The sequence below is a fragment of the Seriola aureovittata genome, chromosome 10, assembly GCF_021018895.1.
Source record: "Seriola aureovittata isolate HTS-2021-v1 ecotype China chromosome 10, ASM2101889v1, whole genome shotgun sequence".
Lineage (NCBI taxonomy): Eukaryota > Metazoa > Chordata > Actinopteri > Carangiformes > Carangidae > Seriola > Seriola aureovittata.
Window position 1 is genome coordinate 21,200,784 of NC_079373.1, and position 17,994 is coordinate 21,218,777.

The 17,994-nt window shown below is 40.4% G+C and overlaps 1 protein-coding gene across 1 annotated transcript; it reads right to left on the reverse strand.

The window, feature by feature from the left end:
* Nucleotides 1-4,244: 4,244 nt before the first annotated feature.
* On the reverse strand, nt 4,245-10,279 carry si:dkey-246g23.4 (uncharacterized protein LOC559426 homolog). Its single transcript, XM_056387636.1, has 5 exons — nt 10,015-10,279; nt 9,295-9,438; nt 8,493-9,208; nt 8,096-8,336; nt 4,245-5,512 (listed from the first exon to the last, which is right to left on the reverse strand). Exons 1-5 carry the CDS (start codon nt 10,250-10,252, stop codon nt 5,310-5,312), a joined length of 1,542 nt encoding a protein of 513 aa, XP_056243611.1. The 5' UTR covers nt 10,253-10,279; the 3' UTR covers nt 4,245-5,309.
* Between the last annotated feature and the right edge of the window lie 7,715 nt (nt 10,280-17,994).

Sequence of the window (17,994 nt, forward strand, 5' to 3'; positions counted from 1 at the left end):
AGTGTTTCAGAAATGTTCTGTTTTTACTAAAGAAAAGAGTTTAAGGATGAGGACTAACTGGTTGCTTTGGCAAATGTATGTCTGGTTACCAGTAATTTCTCGATTGGGGCAACATGCTAACATTTTCTAATTACCACCAAACAAAAAGAGCAGCTGAGGCTGATGGGAATGTAAATAGTTTTATTTGGTCATAAACTGAACTATTCAACCAAGTCTTTTACTAATGATAGTGCCATTACAATTCATCCTGGGGGGAACATGAACATCTGAACCAAATTTGTTGTTAATGAATCAAATATTTGTTGCATTTGTTGCATTTCAGTCGAGTTCAAAGTGGTGGACCAACAGACAGACTTCTAGCGTGGCTAAAAACGAGCTTACCAGGTTAAGAGGTCATTTATCATTTTATTGTCACTTTAATGTTTGTTAGCACGCTTCTCTGGTGGGCCGCTCTTGTGTGAGTGTGCTAAAGCCTGAAGCAGAAGCCTGTCAAAACCATTCATTCCAAATCAGGGCTGTCAGCTGGGGTCAGAGGTCAGCCTGAAGGGTCGGGGGTTAGGTGTGATTGGTTGGAATTAGGCTGCTGGATTTGGAGAGGAGTGAAAGTTGCACTTATGTGTTGTAATGTCTCAGCACATATGCAGTACAATAATAAACTGAAATACTTACAATACTCACTTTACAATCCTAAATCATGCCTGTAGAATAGCGCTTTGACTCAGTTCACTCAAAACTAATTTTCTCCTTTTTGATTTGCTTTGCTCTGTTTTACTGTGTCACATTTAGAAAGTTCACTGAGCATTGGCTGCATCCCAGCATTTGTTTTTAATGTGTGTCTGATAGAATATAAACCTCGAGCAGCAGAAGAGGGCAGATAAATCTCTGACTTAATGGCTATTTTAGTAAACGATAGGATTTGCGTTTGTCTTGTTTGTACAATTTGAGTTTGAGCGATGTGATGAAACAAAACACATATACACATAAAGCATAGATGCTTATAAGAGCAAGATTGCGTTGTGGATTTATTTCACTATAAAGAGACAAGGAGAGTGGGACTGGCGCCGGCCGCTTCACTAGACTATTAGATCCATCAAGGAAGAGATGGAAAACTTTCTGTGCTGGTAATATAATCTGGTAATGTTCCACTGCATCTAAACTATACAAAAACATATTTCTAATGTCTGAAATATGAAGCATTGTATCTTCTGTGTGCCTTTGAATGCATGCCTTTTTAAGTCTATGTGAGGTATGGCAACACAATGACCTCGATGACTGGAGTTAAAGTGGGACAGCTGTTTAAAGATGTGGGCTGGCGCTAGCTGATGGAAAAATAGGCGAAGATGAGGAAGATCAGAGGAGGAAAAGGAACAGAGCACGAAACAGAGTACAGAAGAAATGGAGATGAGTTGATTAATGGTTCACGTAGACCAAACATCTGTCTGCTCTCTCCTCACTATTTTCCAGTATCTTTGAAATCTGTGTGTTTACATACAGAACTCACTCTTATATAGCCACAAACTTGTGAAGAGAAATTATTTTTTTGAACTTGCACAGGGAGTCTTTTAAAAATAAAAACATTCCTTTTTTTTATTGGCAGTGTTTTTGGAAGCTGAAGCTGTGGAGCTTTTGGCTGATTGTGAATTATATTCTGGAGAATCACTCAGAAAAAAGAGCCAAATATTTTTCAGAATCAGCATCAGACCATATGCACATGGAACTGCCCATGTTTAAAGCAATACACTGTCTTGGAGTGCAGTTCTGGAGGTGGTGTGTGGGGCTGGTTGGTAGTTATCCTCATTAAGCATAACTACCTGTAGCTACACTAATCGTTTCTCATTACCAGCATGTCTTTGTCTTCTCTTCTAATCAGTGAGGTGGTTAGAGCCATGCCCATTCTCAACTGCTTCCCTTCATGACTATTTCATTCCAGTGTCATTATCCTTTATCCCCTAATGGCCCCAACCAGCACAAATCAGTACTCTGCTCCTGCTAGCTCTGAGGGTTGCTCCAGTGTACAGTAATTGCTTCTTTTCTGTAATTCTCCTTCTCTTTCTTCATTCTCTTCTCAACTTATCATTTTCCTTTGCCTTTTTTTTTTTTTTTACTGTAGCTACTGCTCCTCTCCCCTCTTGTGCTCATCCTCAGTTTGAGGTTTCCCTTTGTTTTTTTTCCTTCTCCCAACTTTCTCCCACCTGGTTTCTCCTCTTCCACATGCAGCTATCATCTATCCTCTCTTCTCGCTTGCTCTCCCATTTCTGTTTCTCCCTTTCTTCCTCCCAATCCTCCTCCTCATCTCCCCTCTTCTCCCCTCGTCCTGCTACGAAGCACTTTGAACTCAGGTAGTTGTGCAGCATTCCTCAACATGACCCCTGTGAGTAAGGTTGGCTTAAAAAAAAAAAAAGAAAGAGAAGAAAAAGACTGAAAAACTTTTTCAGCTGTTTCTATCGCGACTCTGTGCTCAGGGGTTTCACTGTGGGGTCAAAGTGACCGGGAGGCGCTTCAGTAAGTCCTGTCTGACTTCAAAGCTCTTCCTGTGCTTTCTGCTTTATTGGAGTTGATGTTGACAGGGTCAAATGTAGACAGTCCCATATCCCTGCTGCTCCACACACACACATACCCACCAGCACAGCGGGTTGGGAGCCGGGTGAAAACTGAATTTCTCCCACTTAGTTGCTTGAATTTAAGATAAAGGAAATGGGATCTTCTCACCAGTTCTCTGCCACTCCTGTGCATGAACAAACATCCTAGTTAGTGTGACTAAATAATCTGCTGTCAGCATTTTAAAAAAGCCAGTGTCTGAACCTTTGATGTAGGTGAGTAACTATTTAGCACTTCTATAAAATAAGGGGGACTCACGAGAACCAATTAGAAAAAGAACAGTCAAAATCGGGTCAAGCCCCCCAAATGCTAAACCCTTAATTTCCCATAATGCAACTTAATAGCACCTCTCATGAGACCTTCCCTGCCTCTTGTCAACTTCTTTCAGACTCCAAGCCTCCTGTTTGTAACGCAGGCTTAAAAACTGTTAAGTCTGAAGTCCAAGCCAACGTAACCCTGATGACACCACAATGACATCATCCATCATCAAACTTTAAAAATCTCTTTACAAAATACATCAAACAGCTGTTTTCACAGGCTGGGTCGTACTCCTCATGATGTAAACTGAACTTCATACCACATCTGCGGATTGCCCCTTTAAAATGACTTTACACAATGAATATCCATGTTCAAATCATAGTCAGTATTCAAGGATATTTATTCAGGCAGGTTGATATGTAATTAAAAGATCAGACTTCCTCATGTATCCAGTAACAGTAGATGTTAGCGTCACTGGACTGGAAATCCTCTGATAATTTTCAACCGGCAGTCTTCCTATCCCTGATAATAGGTGGCCTCTTCTCTCTCTTGGCAGTCAACCATTGCATACTCTGTGTGTGTGTGTGTGTGTGTGTGTGTGTGTGTGTGTGTGTCTGTGTGTCTGTGTGTGACTGTGTGTCTGTGTGTCTGTGTGTCTGTGTGTGTGTGTGTGTGTGTGTGTGTATGTTTGGTTTTCATGTAGAGTTTCTATGAAACATGGATTATGTCTTTGTTCCTGTCTGGCAGATCAAAGCCTTGTGGTATTTTGTGACCAGCTCTCTTGTTGTGGTAAGTTTTCTTTTCTGCAGTCTCTTTCCTTTGGTGTGTGTGTGTGTGTGTGTGTGTGTGTGTGTGTGTGTGTGTGTGTGTGTGTGTGTGTGTGTGTGTGTGGTGTGTGTGTGTGTGTGTGTGTGTGTGTGTGTGTGTGTTGTGTGTGTGTGTGTGTGTGTGTGTGTGTGTGTGTGTGTGTGTGTGTAGCTTGTGTCAGTTAATGTGGGGGGGATTTCAGTGTGGGCCACTGTTTGTAAACCTTGGTTTGGAGTTTGTTATTGAAGGTTTATAGAGAGTGACATGTTTATTTATACTTGTTGTGTTTGCATTATACCAGGTTGAAGATGTTTATCTGGTGCCTCTCATTGGTTCGGGGTTATGAAAGCTACTTTTCTTGATGGTTGCACATACCAAACATTCTGCAGCAGAGGAAGAAAATGAAGAAACACTTTTCTCTCACAGTTTCAGGCTGCATTGGGACATAACTTGGAAAGAAATTCATTGAACCATTTAGAACTTATTTTGTTGCTTCAGCAGAGTAATTTAACACTTCAGTTCATTTTTGAGGCTGATTAAAATAGGCTCGTAAGTTAAAAGGTGCATGGCTCATATATTTTGCTTCTAGTTTAATCACTGAACCAAACAAAATGTTCATGCAACTTACTGTAATAGGGCTATTTGGTTTATATCTGTAAATTCTCAAGTTCCCTGTGGTGGAATATCTGCATTTATCTCCACTATTCAGCTCAGCCCTGCAGCTGTGAAGGTTGGAAATGCAACATCAGTATCTTCTCACTGGAGGGAGCCATAGTCACATTTTCACTGCACAAACCAACACTCATCCATGCATGACACATGTGCAATAAAGGATTAAAACATTCAATAACAAAGAGTGACTTTTAAGACAACATATGTAAAACACATACATTGACTGCAAAACCCTCCTGCCTGTACCTTAATATTGTACAACATTGGTAAAACTCCTTTGATAATAAATAACTATAAGAGGAAAAACATAAACTATCTAAGATTAATTACCCTGATTTAAACATTTCATGTATTTAATTGACATTAATTTTCACAAATTACCAAATACATTCGAAATGAAACTGGCAAATTTTCAAACAAATGATGCATCACATTTCACAAATATTCCAGCCACTCTCTATGTTTGAAGCAAGAACTACTGACTGCTACACTACCAGTAACCATCCTCTACAATCTTATTTTATGAATCAGGTAATTTGGTTTCATGTGCAAAATGAAATATATATTTTTTAGTGTTGTGATTTTAAATGCCCCCGCAGAACTGATCCTATTGGTGACATTCAAAACAAAAACAAAACAAAACCCTCCTCTGGTCTGACCACCCCTCCCACCCTAATCTGCAGATTTGCTGCATACTGTCTAAAGGATTTATCAATTTCATCATTCCCTGCAAACACACACTTTCTGCTGCCTGTGTGACAGACTGAGATCATACTGACTGGAAAGAATCTAATCACTTACAGACAGACTCCCATTGAAATCTGACGGCCCTGATCCTGGAGATGATTCTTCACATGACAATTTGTTTTAGACCTCTAAACTCCGCTGCCTCAGTTTTATCTGTAACTTTTCCATTTTTTGACTGTGAGATCCAATTCGGTGTCCATCAGCAACAAGAACTAGTTCTCCATCTTTCATGTCATGCCAAGCTCTTTGGCTTCAGCTCCGAGGCTTTGTCCCATTTTGTGCGTATGCATGTTGTGATTCTTGGCGGTCGACCTCTGACCCCTGCGGTTTATCTGCCGGAGGAGGAGCAGGAAGAGGGCAGAGACAATGAGAGCCACTCCTGCCATGATGAAACCCATCCCGTAATCACTCATCTTGTCAATGAAGTATCCTAAAATGAAAAGTACACGTGTGAGTTATTTGCAGCTTGGACACAGTCACGTCCATGCTGGCTAAAACACAGCAATATCACAATTACGTTTTCATTTTGGCTTCATTTAACGGCAGATTATAAATGAGGCAAAAGACTGAGGCAGTGATAAGGAGAGGAGGATTGCAGAAAGATTAATTTCATCCTAAGGCACTAATGCCAGTGCTTTCCTCCCATGACAGAAACGTAATTAGAACGCTTTGATGCATCCTCAGCATCCGTCAACTCTCTGCTCTTCAAAGTGCTGAAAGTACCGAACGGTACAGTAAATAAGGTAGAAATAGCCTCTGTGTCAGAGGGACCACGCTAAGTTATAAATAGGGCACCACAGGCTACATTTATATTGACTTGTCTTCAATTAGCACATAACTTGATTTGAGGTCAGTGTTAGCCTTTAGCAGTTTCCTAAATTTAACATTTACATGCAGTGGTATCACTTTAATCTAAATTAGATAGTTTTCAAGAACTTGGTGTTGGAAAATATTTGTTTATGTTTTTTCTAGTAACAATTGACAATTGACCGTATACAGCCCTAAAAGGAAAGTCCAAGTCCTTCAACACACACTTCCTGCAGAGTGAAAGAGTAACACCTTGTCACCCTTCGAAAACTCTAATCACTCATATTCCCTGTTTTTTTTTTTCTTCACTAACAGCCCTCTTGTAAATGCATAAATACCATCAAATGAATCCAAACTACAATGAGGTCAGTGTGTTTTTTTTCACTCTTGGAGACACAGTTTCCCCAGCTGATTTACTGCCGGCTGTGCTCAGAGGCAGGACACTTTCTGGCAGGGGTGGCTAGCAGTGCATGGGTGCCAAAGTCAAGCTGGGTGTTTTTCTGGCTGTATTTATTTCTATTGTTTCAAGCTGTGTGTGAAAACAGGTTGTAACTTCAATAATCGGGTTCAAATGCTCGTTGGTTTGTAGGACAACCCCACCCCCCCACTCTCTACCAGATGCATTTAAACTGCCATTTTATTTTAATAGCTGACAATTTTTATTTTTCACAAGAGAATAGATTTATGAAGATAAGTGCAAACAGATTGCCAAAGTAGCTGGCACATTTGAGACACTATCCAGCCACTGCCAAAACTTCTTCATTTACTGTATTTAAATGTATTATGGAGGAGCAGTGGGATACAAAATATTACACCCACAAATATTACACCTAAGAGTCATTATCCCTAATTCATTTTCGCAACGAATCACAAGTGTGAAAATCTACATCATAAAAAGTATACAGGAAGGATTTTGTACTATAATAGTAAAATGTAGATTATGAAAAACACCCTATTCGGTAGCTGTTTATAATATTTTGCATGTTTTTATGCATCTTACCATGATTTACAGCTGCTATAATAAATATTTAAATTTAACAGATGATCAACTGATTGTGTGTATGTGAAAGTGGTTGCTTGTAGTGATCAACCTACAGAGAAATACCACTTAACTCTGCAAAATCCCTCAGCTCTTAAGAATAATTTATAGTCTTTCAGCTCATTGTTTTGGTTTCCTGGCCCAACTTTAATGTTTTGGTTCACTCTCATTTTCAGTATCAGCAGGCTGCTGTTTTCAGCCGAAAAAGCTCCACAAACCCACTGTACACTACCTGCCCAGCACTGCAAGGTTAGCAACCATCTGGTGGACATAGTGAAGCATTTAGCAGCTAAAGAGTCAGATTATCTCAGGAGTTGGTGGAGTGCAAAGTGGAGCTGAAAGGAGAGTGAATACTGGGCTTACATTTGTCAGGTTGACACAAACTCTGCTTGGATGTGTGAATGTGTAGAAACTGCACAAAAACTGCACAAACAAAAAGTTATTGCGGCTTTAAAGAGGTCATGGTATTTACAAGATGGTTTGACTTTTTCTTCTCCTTTTGTTATTTTACCACAATTATTCCATCACAGTGTGTGAGTTAGGACAAATGTCTCAAGTGACTGCACGGAAATTCAGTGGGGGAGAAACTCCATTTAACACACAAAAAAAAAAAAAAAAGAATCTTTGGGCGTTCGGCCATGAAATTAACACAACCATAAAGCATCCGGATATTATAATTTTTGCATAGTTGCTCTTTGAATATAAAACTCCCCATATCCTGTGGGATGGACCATCGACAAAATCCATGATTAATTGAGGGGTGGTGCTGCATGTCAGGAAGGTATAAAAATCTAATTTTCACCGAATAGGCTCACTGGGATGGACTTACAATGCAGAACGATGTATAAGCACATTCATTGTGTGATTTAATGTGATGGAAGAAAGGGATAAGGAGAATGGCAGACTCTGTAACCTGGAGTTAATGATTTGGATTTTTTCTGAAGCTCTGCTAACAGAAATGTTAACACACAATAAATTCAATACTATTCTATTTTACTCTGTGCAGCTTCTTGTTTATTTCTCGCTATCGCAGCCAGTTAGCATGGTGGAGTGGATCACAGGGAATATTACAGCAATTAGTCAAAGCTGAAATCCATTGCTTTTTGATATGCACAGTTGGTACACTATGTACTTGCAGTTGACAATCAAAGCATCTTTCTCGCTTACCAGCGATGGGTGGTCCAAGCAGCCCTCCACTGCTGCGTATGAGCATGAAAAATCCCAGTGCACTTCCAAGCCTGTGGACGCCCACAACCTCAGCCAGCACAGTGATGTGGATGGAGACCACAGCACCATACACCAGGCCATAAGCTGTGCTGACAGCAGCCAGCTCTAAGAACGAGGAGGCCAGTGGGCAGAGGAGTAACACAGTACCCAGCAGAATCACTGTAGCCGTCAGCTGTTGCACCTGGTAGGAACAGAGACAAAATAAAACAGACTGTGCATCAGCTGTTGCAACGATGTTGACTTCGACATAGACCTGTGCAGACAATACAATACATTGCTTCTTTAAAGGCGAGAAGACTAATACTACTTTCCTCTACATTTCTTAAACTGAATGTACCATCTCCACCAGTCTCAGGTTTGCCACCCAGCCAAAGAACACCCTTCCAAACAAGTCCAGCGCAGCCGAGAAGGACATGAGCGCAGCCGCCTGGTACTCCTCAATCCCCTTACTGCGAGCATAAGGAATCAGGAACAACGCTGGAGCAAAGAAACCCAGAGCAGCAAACACCCCAAACATTGAGTAGACCATGAATTGCGTATTGGTGATGAGGGTATAATCTACATATTGCAGGATTTTGGTCCTTAATTCAGTCTTCTTATTCCTGCAGTTTGAGTCTTTAATTGAATTGGGTATCTCCTCAGGGTCTTGAAGATGTACCTCGCCTGTCCCCTGATCAAAGCCCTCATATATTCTCAGCTGCTCTGTCTCTTGACAGTTTGCTTTGCTCTGCTCCGAGTCCTCTTTTGTGAGCAATTCTAGCGAAAAGCCTTGCTCTTCTGCTTCGACCTCACTGACACAAACCACATCTCTGGTGGCTTTTAGGGGTCTCAGCAGTATCCCACACACACACAGGTTAAGCTGCAGTCCCCCCAGGATCACCAAAGCACCCCTCCAAGAGTAACTATCAATCAACAGCTGGAACAGGGGTGTGAGGACAAGGGTAAAAATGCACTCTCCAGCGCTGGCCAAGGCGTTAGCCACCGGACGCCTCTTCTCAAAGTACAAGCCCAGCATGGTCACTGTGGGGGTCCAGGTTAACGCATAACCAAAACCTGCAGCAGAGGACAGCAGTTAATATCAGATTTGTGTGTAAATGTCTCAGTTTGTGTTGTATGTTGTATGTATGCTAACCACTCACCATTTAGGAACCCCACTGTCAGGTAGAGTTCAATCAGGTTACCAGCAAAAGCCCCAGTCACGACTCCCAAGCTGCAAATTAGTCCACCCATTATCACTACAGAGCGATGGCTGTAGCGAGCACTCAGAGCAGATGCTACAGGAGCTGCAGAGAGACACGCAGGACATGTACATACAATACTATTCAGCATATATACAGTAGGGTACATTTATTCAGGGCAACAAAATTACAAAAAAACAGTATACTGTAAATAAAGCACTTCACAGCAGGTAAGACGTGTTATTAATTTTCAACATGCCTAAATGAAAATGCTATCTTCAAATGTAATCCTGTTTGATCAATATTCTCAGTGAAGATGGACATTAAGTTAAACCACATAAGACTTAAGAGGTTTAAGAGTTTTAAAATGAATCCTAGTGTCACTGTCTGACTTGGCATACATTTGCAGCAGATGATAATTAATTTTAGCCACCCCATCAGAATACTGGAGATTAAGGCGGTACAGTTTACTCAACACAAGAAAGGACCTGTTGTTTCACGTTTGTTTAAGATGTAGGAGAGAGCCACCTGGTGGTCACAATCTGAAGCATTTGACATCAAGTGGAGGGAAAGGTACTGATGTCCTTCTACTGTATACACTTCAAACAAATTAATAAAGTGGATTATATTTTAAAGATTTATGTACCTAATCAATCATTTTTGAAAAAAGTTCATAATCACCTAAAATGTGAATGGTAGCCACAGCGATAGAGGTGATCCATGATGTTTCTGTTGCTGTGGCTTCAAAGTATTTGTGTATCTCAACATAGAATACACCAAAGGCTTTAATGACCCCAAAGGTCAGACCGAAGACTACGAAGCAGGAGAGTGAGACGAACCAGGCGTAGCCACCATCAGGCGCTGCTGTTGTTGTTGCCACAGCTGCCCTCCTCTTCTGAACCTTCGCTGGAGAGTCCATGTGAATCTGCGCTGGTTTCTGCTGCACTCAAATGTCTTGGGAGAAACACATAGATGTTTTTGTTTTTATTTATGTTTTGTACAGTATACAGTTTTATTATGATGTTTTTCTGTTACAACTATTGTCTCGCTTTCTTTCCTCATGGGATCAAAGTTCATTTACGACTCCAGTAACATGTATTTCCAGGTTAACAGTTGTAGTATTGTATTTGTAACTTCATTCATAAAAAATGCATGCATTTTGAAGCACTCACCTGGACTATAAGTTTATGTGAATATTTGTGAATGAATTTTTAGGCAGGTAATTTAAGACAGAAGGGCATTCTTGGATATCTTTGACAGACAGCAGTGCTTACACCTGTCAAGAGAAACAAATAAAAAGCAACAATTTGTCATTGCGAGCTATTTGTCATCAATTTGGACCACAGTCACTGCAAGCAGATTAAATTTACCAAGCATGACAGGATTTAGCTCAATTCCTTTTTCAGTTGATGAAAAATACATAATGCACATGATAATAACGGAGCTTCATAGGCTGCATTAGAACCTGTTTACAAAGGATTTTCAAGCATTTTAATTATGGAGATTACGAACATTCTGTGTGATTGGACTGCAAAAGGTCTCGACCCAAATCTGGATGATGACCCCGAAAGCTTGCAATACAAGTCTGGGAGACTCACGACAAAATACACAATACAATTCACACACATCATATTATATGAAAAATCATATTACTACCATACCTGTTGCGGTCAAATTGAAGTCATCATGCCTCTCCTGGCAAGATCCACTTATCACGCTTGGTGTGGTTGCATAATCTTAGGCAATAGTTTTGGCACTCCTTCCTTGTCACCTGCAGTGGCACTGGTGTCACTCACACGGACAAAAGCAACATGCCAAATAGGGAGAAAGTAAATTCCAGGTGAAAGGGTGCAAAGGTGAAACGTGGGCAATAAGTGACAGAGACAGCATGTTGAGTCAAATGTTGATGGCTTGACAAGTGCCTTGTTATGTGAAATCCCAAGGGGAAGACATGTGTAACACGCATGCACAAATTACCATGGGCAGACCTTTGTAGCCCATTTTCTCTGGATTGCTCAATATGTTGACGGGAAGCTCTTGTGTGAGGACTCCTCCCTTCTTTGAATTCCACAAAGAGATATAAAGGGGTTTGAACAGGCCTTCTCATCTTTCACAATATAAGTGTAAGCATTAACATTGGCCACAGAATCGACCACCCTTCTCCAGCCTGAACAGGCCGATGTCTTGACATGATAATCAAATTTACAGCAGGACTTGAAACCACTCTACCACCTTTTGGGGTCAGCGTGTGGATCTCAGGAAACAGACCAGACAAAGTGAAATTAGGGCCATGAGGATTTCATTTCATGTCAAAGCCATTTATATTCAGTCTGTCGTCCCACCATAAACCAACACTATCTTTTGTGAAAATAAAAAATAAAGTCAGACAATAATAATTGGCACATGATAAACACCCACACAGGGAGATCAAGCTACAGACTCAGAAAACCAAGACAATGATCTGCATGGGGCAAGTCAACACAGTGGGGACGCCCAGCAAGTCCTTTCAAAAGTGATAAGCTTTCACTTGCTCGCGTCTCTCCTGCAGCGTCACAGACAGCTAACGTGAATCCTCTGATGAGCAATGTGTCAGAATATGTCGCAAAACCAAAGTGAAAGCAACAACATGCCCAGAGTGCACGATTTCTCTAAGCGAAGTTTCTTTAAACGGATGCGGACTTGACATGATGTGGTTCGATTGTTCATCAAAATGTGAATGTCTAAAAACATTCAAAAACTAAACAAATACTATTTTTATTCCTCTAATCAAGACACGGTTCTAAAGATTGTTTTTCTTATTTTTTTCAATTCCAATTTCATGAAATAATTCAGTAAGGACAAGTTGTTAATCAGGGAGAAACAAAGACACACTGCATTTTGAATTGGCATGCTTGGATCAATCCGCCCCATCAATGTGTGACATTGACTTTCTCATTAACAAACAAGAAAAGATGAAGATTATCTGAAATGTGACCATATGTGACAATACTTTTTTTTTTACAGTCAGATGGTTTCATTATCCCACAAACAGCTCAGACAAATGCTACATAAATTAGCTTTAACTGCCTCTTTGTGGTACAGCCTGCCAATAAACTTTTAGAAACTATTAATTCAGCTTATGAATGACCTGTTTTATGAGCTTAACAGTTAACTAAAGAGGAACAGTACCAAAGTTAGTAGTGTGCCAAATCATTATTGGGGACAAGCACATTTTAGAAAGCCAAGTGCAAAATGCTTTGGCAAAGTTTTTATGGGCTCCTGAGTCAGCAGACATTAGCAAAGACAGTCCGTAGTCTTGTTTTAATGGGGCAACAAATTATTATTTATGTTCTATTGATCCCATTAGATCTTCTGGAACTGTCAGCACAACACTAAACCATTTAAATCATCACACCGGGGTGACTCATTAACCCTGATTTGCACACAAATGTTCCAATTTTATACCCCTAAATGTTACTGTAGAACCACTCACTCTTTTACTTTGAGAGAATTTAAACTTTAGCTGGACTCTGTATTGTGGTGAAGGTCACTGTGTCGCAGCCCTGCTCGGGTATTAGAGCTTAGAGAGAGACAGACAGACAGACAGACAGACAGACAGACAGACAAATAAAAGAATCAATCTTTTTTTCTCTGCATCTGCCCAACATCCAGACAATAATTTAGATGGGGGGTATATCTCCATATTATTACTCCATTATGTGTTACATAATATCCTGAAGAGAATTATCCCTGCCCTTTTTCAAGGGAACTACTGTATTTTTTTTTTCATGGAAAAGGCTTGCTTTTGGTGCACAGAACATTGAATTATACATCCCCAATGGCTTTTATTGTTCTAAAAACAATAAAAGATTTATAGGCAAGGGTGATAAATTATAAATCTATGGTGGGGATGACTGGTAAGGATAGAGCAGTGGTATAGACGGAGAGGAACACCTTCTGAATAATGAATATGTGCTGGGGAGGCCTTACACAGTGGGCACAGAGGGGAGAGTTATTAGCTGTGTTTCCAGCAGAAGGTGGATTCCTCTGATGTCTTTGTGTTTGTCTTCTTCAGGTTTCCTTTTACCCAGCCTCATGTCTGAGTTCTTGCTGCAGCAGGGGCTTGTTCGTCTGTGCAGGCTGCCTCCAAATGTCACCAAATAAGTCTTTTAAAGATATAACGTCACACTTTCTGTTATACGCAGTGTCAGATGTTTGTGCATACAAGGGCTGTTCATAGTGACCCTGATGCATCTGGAAAAAAAAAAGACGACAGAGCATTGGTCTCGAGTAAGATCAGTAAATTTTTAATAGGGTTCATGTTACACAACCAAATGGGCAGTGTTGCCTTCATTCCTTTTGGAGTTTTTTTTCAAGGATTTATGCAATCTACTGTATTTGAAAAAAAAAACAACAATTTCTGAGAATTCCAGTTTCCTGATTTTTGGGGAAAACTTTGCTGACTAAACCTTCCGTTGTTGTTTATTTCTTGTTTTTCGAATTTTGGAGTAGTTCAACATGTTCATGATGCAATAACTGTGAAATACAGCTTAACTCCATGTCTTTGAAGGGAATTATGTGAGTTTTTTAACAGCCAGGTTTCTCTGTCTACGTCTGTATGGAAGGACCTGGTTTTTGGTGCCATGCCTCTTCTGTGTAAACTGCTTGTTTTTTTAGCCAATTTTTAGCCAATTTTGTGCACACATGGGAGGACTTCGGTGACCTCCTATCTGTTTGTCTTGTGCCATCAGCAGGTCAAAGTTTTCACTTATCCAATGAAAGTCATGGTACCCAGAGGATGAATCCTAATGACTTGTTCTCTTGTGCCACCAAGATTGTGACAATTTTGGTTTTGCATGAAAATGTAACAGCTATTTGATAGATTGTCATGAAAGTTAGTAGCTACACACATATAGTATCAAGTGCTTTTGTTTATGACCAATTGATTATATGTTTAGTTCTAACAAATGTTAGCATGGTAACATGCTAAACTGCAATGTTTAACACAGTAAACATAATAGGTAATATACCTGCTAAACGTCAGAATGTTAGCATTATCATTATATGAGGCAAGGGTTAGCTTCATATTTTTCTCATAGATTTCTTATAATCTTCCTAAAAGATGTGCATTTTGAGTTTAGTTTTGAGTTTGAGTTGTTAGACCTTTTGGATTTCGGATATTAAATGTAGACTAATTATTATATGTTAGTATGTTTTTCTTAAATTTGACCATTCACTCTGGCATTGATTGCATCATTAGCTGTAAATGTGTTGAAAAGGCCATTATTCCCCTCATTCTATTTGGTCAAAGAGGTTATCTGAAAGGTCAAGGGGTTGAATGTGTGTTGTGTGTTGAATGTCAATAATAATCTTTTTTTAATTAATCTTCAGTCAGCCAGTGTCTGTGTTTTCATTTCTGTGTTTGTGTCCAGGGTTTCACAAGAATATCCACCACAAGGTATATAAACTCATTTGTTTGGTAATCAGGTACTGTCACTTTAAGAGAGTGCACATGGTACATTTACTATAATTAAGCTGTGGAATGGAGGAATATAGCGGTGGCTAGACTACCTGTGGAGTGATGCGGTTTTCATACGTGTCCTGTCATGTTCAGTTTTATATTTAGCAAAGAGAAGTCAATGGCTTTGACCTGCTTGTGACATGTGGAATAAAATTTTTTTTGTGTTTTTCAACTTCACTTTGGAAGCAGAGTGGATTATTGTGTGGAACTAACATACGTAAGCCTAAATCACAGTTTTGCAGTAACAGCCATTGTGAGTATATTAGCATGCTGACATTAGAATTTAGCCCCATTAAACACCATTGTGCCAAAGTACAACCTTACAGAGCTGCTAGCACAGCTGCATATTCCTAGTCATTAAGTGCTGATTGTGTTGCAAGCGCTTCTTCTCCTTTTAAGGTCAAAATGGAGTTCACAACAGTGGTTAGAGCCATGGCTGCCCAGTGAAAGAAAATACAAATAAATTGCTTTCATTCACAACAACCCAATTAAAGAAATACGGTCTTCTAGGTGTCTGATCATGAGCCAGTGTGGTGTCACATTTGTATATATAATAAAACAGATTTGTGGATGTAACCAGCACAAAGCAACAGAGCAGTGTTAAACAAGACAACTTCTCTGAGTTTAGAATGTGTCTCACAGCCACTCACACTTGCACCACACTACAGTAATTGCCATAAAAGCTAAGAAAGCCAGTAGAGGCGTGTGTTTGTGTGTGTGTGTGTGTGTGTGTGTGTGTGTGCGTGCGTGCGTGCGTGTGTGCGTGCGTGCGTGCGTGCGTGCGTGGGTATGTGGTGCAATCAGACACTTGATTGTGTGATGAGCCAAGGTCATTGTAAAAGAACAATGAGGTGGTAATCATACAGGGAGGGAGTCAGCTGGCATTGACTAACCGGCCCACAGCCTGGACCTCGCTCCTGCTCTCTGATTAGTGCCGGAACCAAAAGTCTGGCAAATCAATGCTTATTACAACCCATCTGTCTATGTTTGTCTGCGATAAAAAGCAAGTCCTACCTCAGATCTTGTCTCTTCTGATTCTTGCTGGAGGCTTGCCACACACACTCACACTCACACACACACACACACACACACACACACACACACACACAAACACACACACAAACCTCATCAAGGATTTAAATCTTTGTGGTTTAAGACACTTTGCTTTTGTTTTTCTCATCAGGTTGCAAATGGGTTTACAATGACTTGACTCTATTCAGGGCCAGTATGAAATGTGATTGTGAAGCCATAATATAAAATCATTCAATACTTATTCATAACAACCTGACAGAGCTCAATTGGTCTCTGGTGATTTAATTAGGAGAAGTGTGAGGTTGTAAACTGCACAGCTGGTTCCTGGGCCCAGGAACATTTTTTTAAGCTAATTTTTAGGCGAGTCAGGTTCAGTTAAACTGGCCCTCGGCACCTTCCCCACTCTGTCTTCTCCAAAAAACGGCTTAGTCAATGATCATTTAGGGTTCAGCCCTACTTAAAAACCAAATCATGTACCCACACTCACTCACTCCAACCCACACACACTGCAGCACACACTGCACATCTGCTCACCCATATAGCTTGCAGATATCCTTTTCATCCATCTCCACACTTCTCTCAGCCCCCCAAGATTTTTTTTTGTTTTTAAGCTGAGTATGAATTATTCTGGTGAATGAAGAGGAGACAGGAGAGCAGAGCGGAGAGGAGGAGGCTTCCTCCAGAGGGCGACTGACTGCATTCTCAGAAATTCTGCAGACACATCATCCAAACTCAGCCAACACTTGGAACAAGTGAATAGATTTGACCTTCTGGACTTGGATAGCCATTACTCCATGGATCAAGTCGTACTTCATTCATGTGAATGCGGAAACAGGTGCATTGCTAATGCCTCATCGTCTTTTCCCCAAGCTACTTCTGTAAGAGTGATGCCAAGAAAACATGCCAGTGATGCCTTTTAATAATCATGTTTTTTTTCTTCTCTTAAATCGCATTAAATTGCATTATATTGCATTAAATTGCATTAAATTGCATTGGAAGTGTGGAGGAATTTGAACCTCTTAGCTCAAGCTCAAGTTTGGTGTAGAGGCATCCCATATGAGTCAGCTTTGTTTTGGGAAAAGGTTGAACAGTTTCATAACTGCCATATTTCTCCATCTCATCCTCTAAATTGTTTTTTGAATTGCTGGTTGGAGGATTTTTATAATTTTATTCTGATAAACAGTGATATAACGATCTGTTTTTAACTGTACAAAGATGAGCTAAAGTGCAGTCTCTCCTTGGATGACTCTGTCCTTTCCAGCCCTGCATACTGTCTCCTGCCCTCCACCTCTGTTTCAGTGCATCAGCCTTTGCTTGCATCTCTGTGGCATACTCCCAGAAAGCACAGGTGTGTGTGGGCTTACCCAGATGGCAGCATTGTTGATGCTGAGGGGAAGCAGCCAACTACCCGACTGGACATGGGTCATCCACCGGCCATGCAGGACCTTTTCTAACACTAGCTGAAATGGGAAATTGCTAATGTTTCTACAAATGTGTGGGCTGCTAAACACATCGTGATGAGAAAGAAAGAAACGCATCTTTCAAATCTGAGGTGTATCTCCAACAAGATCATTATTTCAGAAGCAAAGTAATCACCATTGAATTGGTGATATACAGTAAAAGTATTCAAAAATATTGCCTAACCAGTAAAGATTTCTTCTGCTCAATTATTTGAATCGGCAGTAATTATAATCATCTACAGCTGCTAATACTGCTGAGCGGCTGGTGCCATTGTTATACATTGACAGACATAACATTGGCTCCAGATCAGTGGCTGCCAAATTGAAAAATATCCCTGTTTCCAGTCATCATAATACCACGGCAAAGAAGAGTTGCACTAGTGAAACCATTCCAGCCTCTCCATGCCCAAAAGCATTCATTTAAAATGAAAGAGGATTTAACACACAATTACAGACTCTTCTGTTCCCTGTGCAGAGGAAAATAGAGTAAAACATACAGCATGCACAGCTCAACCAGAATATGAATACATAAATGGTTTATCTCACCTGTTGATGCTGAGCTCTGGTCTCGAGGTTGTTTCCAGGAAATGCAAAGGTGTTTACAGTTGAAGTGGAAGAAGGGCGGAAGAGCTGTGATTTAATGAGTGGGATCAGCTGCTGTTGGAGTGT

What these genes read in the sequence shown, in the direction of transcription:
- si:dkey-246g23.4 (XM_056387636.1), bottom strand. Translation starts at nt 10,252, where the DNA reads ATGGACTCTCCAGCGAAGGTTCAGAAGAGGAGGGCAGCTGTGGCAACA. An exon ending in GGCTACCATTCACATTTTAG is followed by an intron (nt 9,439 to 10,014) that starts GTGATTATGAAC and finishes GTCTCTCTGCAG; the next exon opens with CTCCTGTAGCATCTGCTCTG. An exon ending in GACAGTGGGGTTCCTAAATG is followed by an intron (nt 9,209 to 9,294) that starts GTGAGTGGTTAG and finishes CCTCTGCTGCAG; the next exon opens with GTTTTGGTTATGCGTTAACC.